The sequence below is a fragment of the Salmo salar genome, chromosome 03 (genome assembly GCF_965601325.2).
Source record: "Salmo salar chromosome 03, fSalSal1, whole genome shotgun sequence".
In the NCBI taxonomy this organism is placed as follows: Eukaryota; Metazoa; Chordata; class Actinopteri; order Salmoniformes; family Salmonidae; genus Salmo; species Salmo salar.
Window position 1 is genome coordinate 75,047,501 of NC_138293.1, and position 18,348 is coordinate 75,065,848.

At 43.1% G+C, this 18,348-nt stretch overlaps 1 protein-coding gene across 1 annotated transcript in view; it reads right to left on the minus strand.

The window, feature by feature from the left end:
- Positions 1-1,834, minus strand: part of LOC106601593 (uncharacterized) — a 15,582-nt gene extending 13,748 nt beyond the window's left edge. The window contains exons 1-2 of the mRNA XM_014193914.3: positions 1,368-1,834; positions 1-156 (exon numbers count right to left, since the gene is read on the minus strand). The exon at positions 1-156 is cut by the window's left edge and continues 1,011 nt beyond it. Of these exons, the coding sequence (XP_014049389.2) occupies positions 1-140 (140 nt within the window). The 5' untranslated portion in view covers positions 141-156; positions 1,368-1,834. The remainder of the gene's footprint in view (positions 157-1,367) is intronic.
- Between the last annotated feature and the right edge of the window lie 16,514 nt (positions 1,835-18,348).

Here is an 18,348-nt window from a genome sequence, read left to right on the forward strand (position 1 = left end):
GGGATGGGGTTCTCCTTAGGGGGCTCTGGGGTGGTGCTGCTTGGAGGAGCGGGGGCAGTAGAGGGTATGGAGAAAGAGGGGGCAGCATGTGTGTCACCTATTGCTGGAGGTGAGGGGATTAGGGCGGAGATTTCGGCCATGGCGCCTCCTTATTTTCTACTTGACAGATGGAAAGAGAAGACAGAAAGGTTTCATGAGAAACCAAAGTTAACAGAACTCTTAATCATGATCACATGGAAACAACCTCTCCACATTTCCATAGTGTATTAGAGTAAATTATGTTGGACAGATGATAATAAATAATACTGAGGCCATCAGTCCCTGCCCCACTCTTTTCAAACAAGTTTTTCACACAAAAAAAAAGTCCTTGCTGCCACAATGTTAAATGAAGAAGTTGGCTGTATATTTCAAAATCATGGACATTATTTGAGAGATAGGCTAATGCCCAAAGCTTTATTGGCTACTATAATGGTGGAATTGCAGTTTTGAACAGTGGGGAATATTCTAATAACAGACAATGAAAACCAGCTAAAATTAAACAAACACAGTTCCCTATATCTGAAAGAGGGCATTGGCCATTCATTACACACCTACCTCCTACTCTGTCTTCTATTTGATATTTAGTTAGAGGACATGGATTTGGATTTTTTTTAAATTATTGCCCATGGGGGTATTTTCAACAAGCACCATCTCCACAATACAGTAATAGGTAGAATTATGCATGTTTATCTGAGGTTTCCCTTAATGTTGTTCCATTTGATGATTTGATCCGCCTACTTCACCCAAACCCACCTCTCCATTTCTGCCCAATATCTATCCAGTGTCATCGAACACTGAAAATCCACGGACAATCTACAGAGATAGACGTTGACAATGACATGTCAACAATTCAAATACATTGTAGAATAAATACAGTCATTCAAAAGACTGCCTGGCCCTAACGATCAACTCAGGTGTGGCCACAAACACTATCAAGTGTATGCACTAACAAGCACAACAGTCAGACAAAATTACCTTCGCTAGCAACCACCGATACAGTACCTTATTTCTTCTACCAAGATTACGGACAACATTATATTCATATTTCGCTGATCTAAGCAGGTTGGTTTGCTAACTCGCGTCAGCCAACACGCTAACTACCTAAAAACGAACGATTGTGTTTTCATATCCTCTCGAGGCCTCATTCAAAGCGACACAACTTCCCGATTCAACCACAGGAAAATTATATTGTTGCCTAACAGGCAGCTTAGTTTTCTAGTTAACTAATGGTCCACTCCCCTCCCTGTCGTCGGGGCCCTGCCTGACCATTGGGTCCAGGGCCTTGCCCATCCGCTTCCCTCGCTATAAACTCGCTCGTGTAAACTTACCCACGGCCCTTGTGTCTACGTGATCCGTCCGCCTGGAAGCCCAGGGCAGGGGGTTTGTCCGCGGGCCCCCCACAACTCCGGCCCGCTAAACTCCTCCGTTCAATGAAAACACGACAATGAGAAGCTGGACTGTCCAGTCAACAAAAGGAAAATAAATAGATGACGGCTGAGCAGGTTAGGAGGCGCAATGTCCCCCAAAATTAGCTAGCTAGTTAGCCTAGCTTGCTGGCTAATGATGTTAGGAGGGTGTTGTTAACCTAGCTGTCTGTGTTACTCTCTGACATAACTGCAGAGAATTTAAATCTTACAAATGTATATCATTTTACGACCAAACGGTATTCCTTTCTCCCAAACTGTCCTTCACAATCAGTGTGGTCGTGCTGCTGTTAGACATTTAGCACAAATCGTCTGCATTTCCTTCTGCTGACAGCCACGTGCGCGCTCCTGTTAGTGCGATCGGGCACTCACACGTATAGGCATAATAGGGACCATCTGTCAACACGAGTGCAGAACATGGCAAAGAAAATAATAATATCAGGTTAAACTAGAACTAAGTACATATTATTTGTCTCAAATAATCTTTCATTTTCAAATATGTTGTTGAATCTGTATATGCACCATTTGATTAAACTAAACTATCCTGTTTTTTCACGGTGGCAAACATTTGCCGGATTGTCGCTGTCTCTCAGTACTCTGCTTCCCTCTGCTGTTGGTATAAGACCATTACTTTTTAGAATAATACCAACATCTTTACGATTTAACAGCAAGTAGCACAAGACTTTGAGACCAGTAGGCGGCATAAGATATTAACACGTTGTAAACAAACGGTACCAAGTCAATGTGCGGGGGTACAGGTTAGTCGAGGTAATTTGTACATGTAGTTAGGGGTAAAGTGATTATGCATAGACAAACAGCGAGTAGCAGCAGTGTAAAAACAATGGGGGGTCAATGTAAATAGTCCGGGTGGCCATTTAATTAATTGTTCAGCAGTCTTATGGCTCAGCAGTCTTTTGGTACCCTTTCCCAGATCTGTGCATCGCCACAATCCTGTCTCGGACAATTCCTTCGACCTCATGGCTTGGTTTTTGCTGTGAATTGTGGGACCTTATATTGACAGGTGTATGCCTTTCCAAACCATGGCCAATTAATTGAATTTACCACAGGTGGACTCCAATCAAGTTGTAGAACCATCTCAAGGATGATCAATGGAAATAGGACGCACCTGAGCTCAATTTCGAGTCTCATACAAAAGGTTTGAATACTTATGTAAATAAGGTATTTTTAATTTTTAATAAATGTGCACGATATTAAAAAAAATCTGATTTTGCTTTGTCATTATGGGGTATTGTGTGTAGATTGATGAGGGGGGAAAAGTATTTAATCAATTTTAGAATAAGGCTGTAATGTAACAAAATGTGGAAAAAGGGAAAGGATCTGAATACTTTCCAGATGCACTGTATATTTGACATCCACAATACTACCATGTGCAACAGAGGAGGCTGGTGGGAAGAGTTATCGGAGGACAGGCTCGTTGTAATAGCTGAAATTAAATTAATGGAACGAAATCAAACACGTGGTTTCCATGCGTTTGCTGGCCCATCAAATCAAATCAAATCAAATGTATTTATATAGCCCTTCTTACATCAGCTGATATCTCAAAGTGCTTTACAGAAACCCAGCCTAAAACCCCAAACAGCAAGCAATGCAGGTGTAGAAGCACGGTGGCTAGGAAAAACTCCCTAGAAAGGCCAAAACCTAGGAAGAAACCTAGAGAGGAACCAGCCTATGAGGGGTGGCCAGTCCTCTTCTGGTTGTGCCGGGTGGAGATTAGAACAGAACATGGCCAAGATGTTCAAATGTTCATAAATGACCAGCATGGTCAAATAATAATAATCACAGTAGTTGTTGAGGGTTGGCTTTTCATAGCCGATCATTGAGAGTATCTCTACCGCTCCTGCTGTCTCTAGAGAGTTGAAAACAGCAGGTCTCGGACAGGTAGCACGTCCGGTGAACAGGTCCGGGTTCCATAGCCGCAGAACAGCTGAAACTGGAGCAGCAGCACGGCCAGGTGGACTGGGGACAGCAAGGAGTCATCATGCCAGGTAGTCCTGGGGCATGGTCCTAGGGCTCAGGTCCTCAGAGAGAGAGAAAGAAAGAAAGAGAGAATTAGAGAGAGCATACTTAAATTCACACAGGACACCCGATAAGACAGGAGAAATACTCCAGATATAACAGACTGACACTAGCCCCCCGACACAAACTACTGCAGCATAAATACTGGAGGCTGAGACAGGAGGGGTCAGGAGACACTGTGGCCCCATCCGATGATACCCCTCGGACAGGGCCAAACAGGAAGGATATAACCCCACCCACTTTGCCAAAGCACAGCCCCCACACCACTAGAGGGATATCTTCAACCACCAATTTACCATCCTGAGACAAGGCCTAGTATAGCCCACAAAGATCTCCGCCACGGCACAACCCAAGGGGGGGCGCCAACCCAGACAGGAAGACCACGTCAGTGACTCAACCCACTCAAGTGACGCACCCCTCCTAGGGACGGCATGGAAGAACACCAATAAGCCAGTGACTCAGCCCCTGTAATAGGGTTAGAGGCAGAGAATCCCAGTGGAAAGAGGGGAACCGGTCAGGCAGAGACAGCAAGGGCGGTTCGTTGCTCCAGAGCCTTAACGTTCACCTTCACACTCCTGGGCCAGACTACACTCAATCATAGGACCTACTGAAGAGATGAGTCTTCAGTAAAGACTTAAAGGTTGAGACCGAGTCTGCATCTCTCACATGGGTAGGCAGACCATTCCATAAAAATGGAGCTCTATAGGAGAAAGCCCTGCCTCCAGCTGTTTGCTTAGAAATTCTAGGGACAATTAGGAGGCCTGCATCTTGTGACCGTAGCGTACGTGTAGGTATGTACGGCAGGACCAAATCAGAAAGATAGGTAGGAGCAAGCCCATGTAATGTTTTGTAGGTTAGCAGTAAAACCTTGAAATCATCCATTCATTCTATTGTGTACTTGGTAGGGTTTGGAAGTCATAAGCGTTACTCAATTGTTATTGTCATTGATCCAACCCAGCCACTTACAACTCTCTGAGTAAAGCTCAGCTAGTACAGGTCTTATTTATTTTATTATTTTTTATTTACAACTGCGACCTGGCCAAGATAAAGCAAAGCAGTGCGACACAAACAACAACACAGAGTTACACATGGAATAAACAAGCGTATAGTCAATAACACAATAGAAAAAAAAGTCTATATACAGTGTATGCAAATGGCGTGAGGAGGAAAGGCAATAAATAGGCCATAGTATTTACATGTGTAAATATTTAGAAGATTGCTATGGAGAAACCAATCCAACAGGGGACACCCAGACATGTCATAGAGTAGGATGGAATCCCTGACTGTTTACAAGGGAACTCCCTGGTTACTGGGTAGCCTCTCCTTCTTTCTTAAGTCTTCCCCTCATTCTTCCCTTTCAAGCTTATGTGGTTTAGAGCATTCTCTCTCTGCATGACTGAAATTGCATAAAAAATAGGCTACACCGCTGTTGTGACATAACACATTGTTTTCTGTAACGTCCCTCTGGCTCTCAACCCTCACAGTGTTCGGTTCCACCCCTAGAGCTAGAAGTATTTACTTTGATTCTGGAGTCTGACAAAATGTTTCCATAATAACAACATGGTGGCATAGTTCTGCATTGAAAAACAACATCTGTGTAATCTCAATGGTAACTTCACATTTTTTCTCCACAATGACTCACTCTGGCTTGTAACTTAGACACACCATTGACATAATGAGGTTAGAGAGAACGTAAAGGATGTGTAATTAATGTTTTAAACCTTGTGTTCCATGTGTTCCTCCATTTTGTTTCTCTTGCCGTTTCCGAGGTCACCATAGTCACTATGTGTTCCTGGACCCAGGCAGTTTCCAGGGAAGAGCTTGTGTAGTGTCTTAAATTCTTGCTTGAGAAATATTTTTTTGCTAAAAAGCTATTTTTATGGAAATATATTACAGTAAGGTACTTAATCGTTACCCAGAAATGATTTGATATTGATATAAAAACGACTGCATTGAGCCTTTAACAAAATCTAAAACAAACTGTGCAGGGCCAGACTAAAGCATTTGGGGCCCCAAATATATGGGAAAATGGAAAGCTAGCTAAATATTGAATTTGAATTTTGAATTAAATTGAAATTGGATTTTAAAATGGAATGCAATATTCATTCAATTCAGTTCATATTATGAATTCTATGATTTCATTTGTGCATTACAAATTCTAAGATATAACATTAAAATGTAATATCGTAATACAAGTTCAAAATTATGGAATTCAAATACAGTTTCTGTTGGATCTGAAATTGCTCCATATCTATTAACCAATTCATCACCTGGTGGTATCACCAGGCAAGCTGAAACTCCCGCCCATGCAAACCTGCTGATTAGGTCCTGTGTAGATTGTATTTTCAACCAGAAACTATCAGGAAATAACACTGAACACATTTTTTCACAGTTGTCCACTGTTAGGTTCATCAGCTGTTGTACACAATGATTTATATATACACTAGATGAGTTATAGGGAGCACTGTGTTGAAGCCACCTTGCCTCCATCATGGCACTCCATCACCATTGTAAAAAATATTTACATTCGTTTTTGTCACATTTATTTTATTACAGACACCATATTCCATACCTCTAAAATATATCATGTGAGCTAAAAAATATAAATACATTACCTTGCCAAAAGTAAGTGGACACTTCTTCAAATTAGTTGATTCAGATATTTCAGCCACACCTGTTACTGACAGTTATATGAAATTGAGCACACAGCCATGCAATCTCCATAGACAAACAGTGGCAGTAGAATGGACTGTGCTGAAGAGCTCAGTTACTTTCAACGTGGCAACGTCATAGGCACCTTTCCAACAAGTCAGTTCGTCAAATTTCTGCCCTGCTCAAGCTGCCCCGGTCAACTGTAACTGCTGTTATTGTGAAGTGGAAATGTCTAGGAGCAACAACGGCTCAGCTGCAAAGTGATAGGCCACTCAAGCTCACAGAACGGGACCGCCGAGTGCTGAAGCATATAGCACCTTAAAACTTCTGTCCTTGATTGCAACACTCACTACCAAGTTCCAAACTGCCTCTGGAAGCAACGTCAGCACAATAACTGTTCGTTGGGAGTTCATGAAATGGGTTTCCATGGCCGAGCAGCCGCACACAAGCCTAAGATTACCACACGTAATGCCAAGCGTTGTCTGAAGTGGTGTAAACCTCCATGCCATTGGACTCTGGAGCAGTGGAAACACGTTCTCTGGAGAGATGAATCACGCTTCACCATCTGTCAGTCCGACAGACGAATCTGGGTTTGGCGAATACCAGGAGAACGCTACCTGCCTGAATGCATAGCGCCAACTGTAAAGTTTGGTGGAGGAGGAATAATGGTCTGGGGCTGTTTTTCATAGTTCAGGCTATGCCCCTAAGTTCCAGTGAAGGGAAATCTTAACGCTACAGCATACACTGACATTCTAGATGGTTTTGAGCTTCCAACTTTGTGGCACACAGAAATGGTTTGTCGAGATCGGTGTGGAAGAACTTGACTGGCCTGCACAGAGCCCTGACCTCAACCCCATCGAACATCTTTGGAATGAATTGCAACGCCGACTCTGAGCCAGGCCTAATCGCCCAACATCGGTGCCCAATGCTCTTGTGGCTGAATGGAAGCAAGTCCCCGTAGCAATGTTCCAACATCTAGTGGAAAGCCTTTCCAAGAAGAGTGGAGGCTGTTATAACAGCCATGTGGGGACCAACTCCATTTTAATGCCCATGATTTTGGAATGAGATGTTCGACAAGCAGGTGTCGACATACTTTTGATCATGTAGTGTATATATAAAAACATTTTCCTTAAAGTTTCATTTTTTGAGATTACTAATGTTACTGTCTCCATTACAAAAATGGAGACAGACATTGTCCTTGAAACAATTAATGTAAATACTGTAGAAATTCATTTATTCCTATGGAGGACTGCTCCTACTGGGGAGTGCCAATATGGCCAACCGGTGGCGCCAAAGTCTTTCAATGGCCAATACATAGCATCAGTAATCCAGGGTTTACACCTCGAGGTCGGGGCCCTGGGCACATGCCAGGTGTGCCAGTTTGGTCAACCCCCGGAAACTGTGGGTTGACACAATTGACAGACAGAGAGACAGACAGACTTACAGAAATACCTTTTTTACATTCCAATCATAAGTATTAAAATAATGTACATTATCAATTAAATATCTATTATGATACATCACTCTACAAATATATTGTAGTCAGTAATAATATATGTATTTGACATTTACAGTGGTACCATGTACAAATACTGTGTACTTGGTAGGGTTTGGAAGTCATAAAGCCTTACTCAGTTGTTATGGATCCAGCCAGGCTTTGCCAAAATAAAACTGTCATGGATCCAACCTCATGGATCCAGCTCTACCAGCACAGCTCTGACTGCATGTGTAAATATTTAGAAGATCGCTATGGAGAAACCAATCCAAAGGGGGACACCCAGACGTGTCATAGAGTAGGATGGAATCCCTGACTGTTTACAAGGGAACTCCCTTCTCTCTCTCTCTCTCTCTCTCTCTCTCTCTCTCTGTATTTCACTCTCAATGAAATCATTGGCATGTAAAGTGTTTAACACATAGACTGAGTCTATAAAACATTAGGAACACCTTCCTAATATTTAGTTGCACCCCCTTTTGCCATCAGAACAGTCTCAATTCGTTGGGGCATGGACTACAAGGTGTCGAAAGCACTCCACAGGATGTCAAGTTGGCTGGATGTTCTTTGGGTGGTGGACCAATCTTGATACACACGGGAAACTGCTGATGGTGAAAAACCCAGCAGCGTTGCAGTTCTTGACACACTCAAACCGGTGCGACAGGCACCTACTAGCATACCCCGTTCAAAGGCAGTTAAATATTTGTCTTGCCCATTCATCCTCTGAATGGCACACATACACAATCTCGCACTGTTGGAGCTAGGAACACAAGCATTTCGCTACACCCGCAATAACATCTGCTAAATATGTGTATGTGACAAATAGAATTTGATTTGATTTGATACAAAATCCATGTCTCAATTGTCTCAAGGCTTAACAATCCTTTCATCTTTCAGTCAGATGTTCCATAGCAGATGTTAGATTAACAGCCAGGTTAAGAGATAGTCATATCGGGCCAGGAGCTAGTCATGTTTTGGCCCCCAAGTTGTTTTTATGAAAGCTCTGGATGAGATGATATCTAGCTGGTTAGAAACCCAATTTTAAACTGCATGATTGAAATGATAGACGAAATAGTATATACTGCTGTTGTGACATAACACATTGTTCTGCTGTTATGTTCCTCTGGCTCTCAACCCTCACAGTGTTCAGTTCCACCACTAGCGCTGGAAGTATTTACTTTGATTCTGGAGACTGACAAAATGTTTCCATAATAACGACATGGTTTCATAGCCCTGCATTACAAACCAACATCTGTGTTATCTCCATGGTAACTTTGTTTTTTTTCTACATTGACTCACTCTGGCTTTTAACTAGGACACACCATTGACATAATGAGGTTAAAGAGAATCAGTGGTGGAAAAAGTACCCAACTGTCATACTTGAGTAAACGTATAGATATCTAGAAAGTTACTGTCACGCCCTGACCTTAGAGAGACATTTATTTTCCTCTAGTTTGGTTAGGTCAGGGTGTGATGTGGGGTGGGCAATCTAGTTTTTCTATTTCTTTGTGTTGAGCCGAGTATGGTTCCTAATCAGAGGCAGCTGTATCGTTGTCTCTGATTAGGAATCATACTTAGGCAGCCCTTTTTTCCACCTTCAGTTGTGGGATCTTGTTTTTGTGTAGCTGCCATTGAGCAGCCCCAGAACGTCACGTTTTCATTTTTCTCCTGTTTGTTGTTTTGGTGAGTTTCATTTTCATTAAAAAGATGTGGAATTCCATGCACGCTGTGCCCTGGCTGATCTATGACAGGGAGTTTGAGGACAGTGAACGTGACAGAAGATCCCACCACAAGAAAGCCAAGCAGCGTGCGCTTATTGGGAAGACGAGCTGGACCGGGGAGAACCAACATCAAGGGAAGCACGAGAGGCATCCCCAAAAAGCTTTTTGAGGGGGGCACACGGGGAGATTGGCGGAGTCAGGGTGGAGACCTGAGCCAACTCCCCGTGCTTACCGTGGGGAGCATGTGACCAGTTGGGCACCGTGCTATGCGGTGATGCGCACTGTATCTCCAGTGCGCACTCACAGACCGGTGCGTCCTGTGCCAGCGCCCCACATGTGCCGGGTGAAAGTAAGCATCCAGCCAGGACGGGTTGTGCCAGCTCTACGCTTGAGACCTCCGGTGTGCATTCACGGCCCAGTATATCCTGTTCCTGCTCTCCGCACTCGCCCTGAAGTGCGTGTTACCAGTCTGGCGCCACCTGTGCCAGCCCCACGCATCAGGCCTCCAGTGCGCATGCCCAGTCCGGTGTGTCCTGTTCCTGCTCTCCGCACTCACTCTGAGGTGCGTGTTACCAGTCTGGCGCCACCTGTACCAGCCCCATGCATCAGGCCTCCAGTGCGCCTTCCCAGTCCAGAGCTTCCGGCGACAGGTCCGCAGTCCAGAGCTTCCGGCGACAGTTCCGCAGTCCAGAGCTTCCGGCGACAGTTCCGCAGTCCGGAACCTCCTGGGACGGCCCGCCAGTCCGGAACCTCCTGGGACGGCCCGCCAGTCCGGAACCTCCTGGGACGGCCCGCCAGTCCGGGAACCTCCTGGGACGGTTTTACAGTCCGGAACCTCCGGCGACGGCCCGCAGTCCGGAACTCCGGCGACGGTCCGGAGTCTTCGGAGGCGGCCGGCAGTTCGGAGCTTCCGGCGATGATCCACGGTCTGGTTCCTCCGGCGACACAGAAGCGGGGGGATCAGCGGGCGGAGTGGGGGCTACACCCCGAACCAGAGCCGCCGCCAAGAATAGATGCCTACCCGGACCCTCCTCTATAGGTTCAAGTTTGCGGCCAGGAGTCCGCACCTTTGGGGGGGGGGGGGGTACTGTCATGCCCTGACCTTAGGGAGACGTTTATTTTCCTCTAGTTTGGTTAGGTCAGGGTGTGATGTGGGGTGGGCAATCTAGTTTTTCTATTTCTTTGTGTTGAGCCGAGTATGGTTCCTAATCAGAGGCAGCTGTCTATCGTTGTCTCTGATTAGGAATCATACTTAGGCAGCCCTTTTTTTTCCACCTTTAGTTGTGGGATCTTGTTTTTGTGTAGCTGCCTTTGAGCAGCCCCAGAACGTGACGTTTTCCTCCTGTTTTGGTGAGTTTCATTTTCATTAAAAATATGTGGAATTCCATGCACGCTGCGCCCTGGCTGATCTATGACAGGGAGTTTGAGGACAGTGAACGTGACAGTTACTCAAGTAAAAGTGAGTCGCCCAGTAAAATACAACTTCATTAAAAATCTAAATGTATTTGGTTCTAAATATACTTAAGTATCAAAAGTAAATGTAATCCCTAAAATATACTTAAGTATCAAACGTAAAAGTATAAATCCTTTCAAATTCCTTATATTAAGCAAAGCAGATAGCACCATTTTCTTGTTTTTAAAATGTACTAATAGCCAGGGATACACTCCAACATCATTTACAAACGATGCATTTGTATTTAGTGAGTCTGAGAGATCAGAGGCAGTAGGGATGACAATGTGTTCTCTTGATAAGTGCGTCAGTTGGACCATTTTCCTATCCTGCTAAGCATTCATCATGATATGAGTACTTTTGGGTGTCAGGGAAAATGTATGGAGTAAAAAGTACATAATTGTCTTCAGGAATGTAGTGAACTAAAAGTAAACGTTGTCAAAAATATAAATAGTCAAGTACAGATACCCCAAAAAAGTACTTGAAAGTATTTTTACTTAAGTACTTTACAGCACTGGAGAAAATAGTCCCAGTCGGTATTCACATAATAAGGAATTCCCCTTGACCACGCCCACAAATTGCAGAACCCAACATTCTTTCCTATTGACCACCATATTGTAAAAAATGCAACATACATATACAACTATATATACATATACATAGTTGTTACATATACATAGTAGTTACATATACAAATACAACATTCTTTCCTATTGACCCCCATATTGTAAAAAATGCAACATACATATACAACTATATATACATATACATAGTTGTTACATATACATAGTAGTTACATATACAAATACAACATTCTTTCCTATTGACCACCATATTGTAAAAAATGCAACTTCGTTGTCGATTTTTATTTTTTTATTTTTTATTTTTTTTATAGAGAAATAACAAAAAAATCCAGAAAAGCTGCTGTGTTGTTCAATGTACATGTAACCAGGTCAAATATTCCGACCTACAGTTCGCAATGCTCCCACATAGGGAAATGGAGCCTGCTAGAAGAGTCCTGTACTGTGGCTTCAAGCTATTGGGCGTGGGAAATGTGGGGACCCAGTGTCCATGTAGTCTACATGTAGCTGTTGGTGGAAAACATTTAATCACAGGTAAGACATTTAACGTCTTTACACTGAACAAGAAATATAAATGCAGCATGTAAAGTGTTCATCCTATGTTTCATAAGCTGAAATAAAAGATCCCAGAAATGTTCCATATGCACAAAAACCTTATTTCTATCAAATTTTGTGAACAAATTTGTTTATATCTCTGTTAATGAGCATTTCTCCTTTGCCAACATAATCCATCCACCTCGCAGGTGTGGCATATCAAGAAGCTGATTAAACAGCATGATCTATCGTTCTCTTTTTTCTTACCATCAACACCGTAGTCATCAACACGCGCAGTACAAGACTAGAGACTCGATATGTTTCACTTTAACAACAAACTATTATTGTAAGTTTACAATAGTTTGCCTATTTATATCTGGATCCTGGGACCCAGTTATCGTTAACGCAGGAATCGCTGATATATGTCCCGGGATCCTTGCTCAAAACCTGACCCAAGTTATGACATTACCAACCAGAACGTTCACTAATAGGTCCGGTATCACATCAACTTGTATCGATCACATTTTTACCAACATGGCTGAACATTGTTCTAAGGCTGTATCAGCGGCACTAGGTTGCAGTGATCATAACTTGGTTGCACTCACTAGGAAAACTAAAATACCAAAAGCTGGCCCGAAGGTAATCTACCAAAGGTCCTACAGAGTATTCAAGCAGGACTCAATCGTGGATGAGATTAAGAATGTGCAATGGTTAGAAGTGTGTAGTAAGGATGATCCTGAAATGTCACTAAATTTGTTTATGAAATTATTTATGAGTATAGCTGATAAGCAAGCCCCTTTAAGAAAATGCACTGTGAGGTCAAACGGTGCCATATGGATTGATGATGAGCTGAGAAATTTTATGATTCAACGTTATGATGCCAAAAAAGTAGCAGATAAATCTGGCACTCTGTTTGATAAGCAAAGTTATTGTAAATTAAGAAATATTGTGACCAAGCTAAACAAAGGAAAGAAGGGAATCTATCAGCACAACATTGATGAGGTAAAGGGTGATGGTAAAAAACTGTGGAGAATGTTGAACACTTATGGGTAGGAATTCGAACATGTCCGCCTCTTTTGTTGAATCGGAGGGTATTTTTATTACAAAAACACATGACATCGCAAACAAATGAATATTTTACAGGCAAAGTGGGAAAGTTGAGGAATGCTATGATTCCAACTGATGGCTCCATGTCATATACCCTTATAAAATATTGTATCATGAAGGAGAGGCAATGCATGTTTGAATTTCATCAAGTAGAAAGGGAAGAGGTAGAAAGGATGCTGTTGTCTCTTTCGGATGACAAGTCACCTGGTACAGATAATCTTGACACCAAATTGCTTAGAGTTACAGCTAACCAAATATATACCCCAATCTCTCATTTTTAATAAGTGCTTGATGTATGGGGTGTGCCCAGAAGTCTGGAAAGAGTCAAAGGTTATTCCACATGATACCCTGATGAAGACAGCTTCGCTGTCGAAACGTTGGTTATTACATTTTTGCATCTGAGCTCTTAGAGTGTGCAGCTTTCCTTTATTTTCAAAGGTTATTCCACTACCTAAGGATAAAAAATCTGCATTCACTGGTCCTAATAGTCATCCTATACGCTTGCTGCCTGTGTTAAGTCAATTATTGGAAGAAATTGTATCTGTACAAATTAAGCATTATTTATCATGTAATGATCTGATAATGGGTTTCCAGCATGCATACAAAGAAGGGCATTCCACGAGTACGGCCTTAGCACAAATGACGGATGATTGGTTAAAGAGTATGGATGACAGGAAGTTAGGTGGTGCAGTGTTGCTAGATTTCAGTGCTGCTTTTGGTGTAATTGATCATGAACTGTTACTTGTTAAACTCAAATGTTATGGATTTAACCCTTGTGTAGTCTTTACATTTTGTATACTCTCCTTGTTCTAAGGGTCAAAAATGAAAAAGCAGCTTAATTGAATTTTAAACCCCAAATCTATTTGCATGAAGAAACAACCTGTCATTCATCACAAACTTTGTGAATATTTGGGTTTTCCCTCTTCACAATGCAGAAAGACTGCATTTAATCAGTGGACACCACTCGTTTTTAGTACAACACACCTGTCATAATTGTTTTCTTTACTAAAGTAGAGGTTTATTATTATTATTATTATTATTATTGCTAAAGGTACTGCATAGGTGTAAACATACAGCAGAGGCTGCTGTGCAGGGGAGGCACTCCCTTCTTTGAATGTGTGGGGTTAAAAGTGCCTTTCCCAGCTGCTCCAGAAACACCCTCCTCTTGTTCCACTTATCAGGCATCCAGGTAGGGTTGATCTTGTTCCATATCACGAAGGCATTGTATGAGGACACGTCAATGATGTTATGGAAGATGACCAGGGGCCAGCAGGCAGTCATCCTCCTGCAGCTGTAAATTCCAGCTGTGGCTTCCTGTCCTCACGATCACTGATCTCAGCTGTTTTAAGCACTGCTCAGCAGGACCACATTCTTGTTCCTCTTTGGGAGGTAAGAAACTAGAGTGGTGGTGGGGGTGAAGGCAAACTTTGATGAGAAGGCCTGTCTCCCCCTTGTTGCGAGGAGTGCAGGGGGGAGCTCAGGCTTGTTCTTTCTAACTGTGCCAACCATGGTGTTCTTCCTCTTCAGGAGCTGCTGGCTGAGTTCATAAGAGGTGAAGTAATTGTCACACGTGACATTGTGCCCCCTCAGTCCATCTGTCACATCAAGCACAACCCACATCCCCTGGTTCTTCTCTGGGCCTCCACTGGTCGGCTTCCCTGTGTAGACTTGCATCTTCCATGCGTAGCTGGATTGTGCGTCACAGGCCACCCTCATCTTGATGCATACTTTGCTGGCTTGCTGGGCATATACTGCCGGAAAGGACAGCGAACTTTTGACAAAAGAGATTCCTATCAGTAATTAGTATTAGTTTCACAGAAAACAATCACATAAATCAATGATATTACAGAAAAACAATAATACAATTAAGTGAAAATTACTTACATTACAGATATGGAAATAAACATTTACCTCTGAATGGAACCAGTTGCTCATCCACTGTTACTTCAGGCCCAGGGTTGTAGAGGTATGGCAGACACTCCACCCACTTCTCCCAGACCTCTCTTATGGCTGCCAGTTTGTCTCTCACACATCTTGCAGGTCTTGGCTCACGGTTATCAAATCGTAGTATTCTTGAGAAAGCGTGAAAGACTTTCAGTGGCATCGAGGCATGGACAATCGCCCTTCCACTCTCTGCATCCCAGAGACTATATGTAGCCTCGCCTCGGGACTTATACACACCCGCTAAGACTAGCAGCCCTATGTAGGCACGCAGGTCAATCTCATCCATCCTTTTCCAGTTGTCTCCATATTTACAGAAACCCTGCAAATTTGTCATCTCCAGGATGATCTTTTCGATGGCTGGTGTGATGAACATGTAGAATGTTGAGGCGATGTCCTGGGCATGGGCAACTGCATGTCTTGTGGGCCCTGGGGTCATCCTTATGACATTTTGTGCTGCCATTCGGCCCTGGTTGTCATATGGTGACAAGGACCATGTTATTTTGCTGTTTGACAAAAATGTCTCTCTTTCAGCTTGGGGGATTTCTTCTTCATCTGAAGATGTTGCATCATGCTCTGGGTTGTATTCTTCCCCATCTTCTTCTTCAGATACCTCCTCCTCTTCTAAATCATTGTTCTCTTGTTCCTCCTGGACATCTGAAAAAAGATCAGATCTACGACCTGTTGGGCACTGAAACGTGCACTCATGGTTCAGCAAAGAGAGAACTGGGGGGACTGTCATCGCCAGCACCTTTATAGCCTCTGACTGCATTTCCCATTAGTATACAATGCTTTCAAGAAATGTTTATTTTGTCAGAAATGTGTTTATTTTGTCTGAAATTGTTTTTATTTTGTCTGTGAACTTGAGTCATGTGTAGGGTTGTGGAGGGGAGATGCTGCACATGCACAAGAACGTTTTAGTTTTGTCTGAGTTCAATCAGTAGCACGCATAATCTTAATTTCTCTTTGTGTGTATGTGTGTGTGTCTGTGGTTTTTGTGGTGTGTAAATTATTTTATAACTGCTGGGTCAAAAATTACCCTTAGACAATCTTTATACCCTGGTGGTGTACAGCTTTCATGGAAATATGAACAAAGGCGATGTTTCACTTTTTCTAATGTTGGAGTTACTCTAGGAGAAGTCATCAAATTTAAAGTTGAAAAAATATAATTTAGGGGGTTTTCTCTGCTGTTAAACATAGTGGCGGGTCATTTTTTACCCTTAAGATAACACAAGGGCTAAGTCTGCAGTTCTATCCTGGATGGAAAGCTATCTATCCAGAAGGCAAAAAGTGTTCTTTAATGGTAGCTTTTAAAACAGTAAAGATATACACTGTGGTGTTCCTCAAGGAAGTTGCCTAGGCCCACTTCTCTACTCTATCTTTACTTATGATTTACCTTCAGTAATGAACAAAGCAAGAGTGGTCATTATTGCTGATGACTCCACAATGTATAGCACAGCATCAGAATGTAATGAGCTAACATGTCCTGAGCAGTGAACTAAGAATGGTGTCTGAATGGGTTGATATGAACAAATTGGTGTTGAACGTTTCTAAAACTAAATGTATTGTATTTGGTTCAGTATATATGCTTGCTGATGATCCCCAATTGCATTTGTTGATGAATAGAATGCATGTAGAGCAAGTGAAAAAAACTAAACTACTAGGTGTCATATTGGACGCAGCTTTATCATGGTCAGAACACATAGATCATAAGATGGGTAAGGGAATTGCTGTTACAAGAACATGTTCAGAGTATGTAACATCTAGCACACTGAATCAGGTGATTCAATCCCTGGTCCTATCACACTTAGAGTACTGTCCAGTTATATGGTCATCTGCAGCAAAGAAAGATAATAGCACAAAAACATCCTGTGGCGGACTGCAATAGCATCGAATAGTCCCCGGGATATCCAACTGTTCAGGGAAGTCGGGAACCAATACACGCAGTCAGTCAGGAAAGTAAAGGCTAGCTTTTTCAAATAGAAATTTGCATCCTGTAGCTCTAACTCCAAAAAGTTTTGGGACACTGTAAAGTCCATAGAGAACAAGAGCACTTCCTCTCAGCTGCCCACTGCTCTGAGGCTAGGTCACCACTGATAAATCCATGATAATCGAAAGTTTCAATAAGCATTTCTCTACGGCTGGCCATGCTTTCCTCCTGGCTACCCCAGCCCCGGCCAACAGCTCCATCCCCCCCGCAGCTACTTGCCCGAGCCTCCCCAGCTTCTCCTTCACCCAAATCCAGATCGCAGATGTTCTGAAAGAGCTACAAAACCTAGACCCGTACAAATCAGCTGGGCTAGACGATCTGGACCCTCTATTTCTTAAACTATCTGCCGCCATTGTTGCAACCCCTATTACCAGTCTGTTCAACCTCTCTTTCGTATCGTCCGAGATCCCTAAAGAGTGGAAAGCTGCTGCGGTCATCCCCCTCTTCAAAGGGGGTGACACTCTAGACCCAAAGTGTTACAGACCTATATCCATCCTGCGCTGCCTTTGTAAAGTCTTCGAAAGCCAAGTCAATAAACAGATCACTGACCATTTTGAATCCCACCGTACCTTCTCTGCTGTGCAATCCGGTTTCCGAGCTGGTCACGGGTACACCTCAGCCACGCTCAAGGTACAAAACGATATCATAACCGCCATCGATCAAAGACAGTACTGTGCAGCCGTCTTCATCGACCTGGCCAAGGCCTTCGACTCTGTCAATCACCACATTCTTATCGGCAGACTCAATAGCCTTGGTTTCTCAAATAACTGCCTCGCCTGGTTCACCAACTACTTCGCAGACAGAGTTCAGTGTCTCAAATCGGAGGACCTGTTGTCCGGACCTCTGGCAGTCTCTATGGGGGTACCACAGGGTTAAATTCTTGGGCCGACTCTTTTCTCTGTATTTATCAATGATGTCGCTCTTGCTGCGGGTGATTCCCTGATCCACCTCTACGCAGACGACACCATTCTGTATACTTCTGGCCCTTCTTTGGACACTTAACTAACCTCCAAACGAGCTTCAATGCCATACAACACTCCTTCCGTGGCCTCCAACTTTACTTAAATGCAAGTAAAACTAAATGCATGCTTTTCAACCTTTCGTTGCCCGCATCCGCCCACCCAACTAGCATCACTACCCTGGACGGTTCTGACCTAGAATATGTGGACAACTACAAATACCTAGGTGTCTGGCTAGACTGTAAACTGTCCTTCCAGACTCATATTAAACATCTCCAATCCAAAATCAAATCTAGAATCGGCTTTCTAGTTCACAACAAAGCCTCCTTCACTCATGCCGCCAAACTTACCCTAGTAAACCTGACTATCCTACCGATCCTCAACTTCGGCGATGTCATCTACAAAATAGCTTCCAATACTC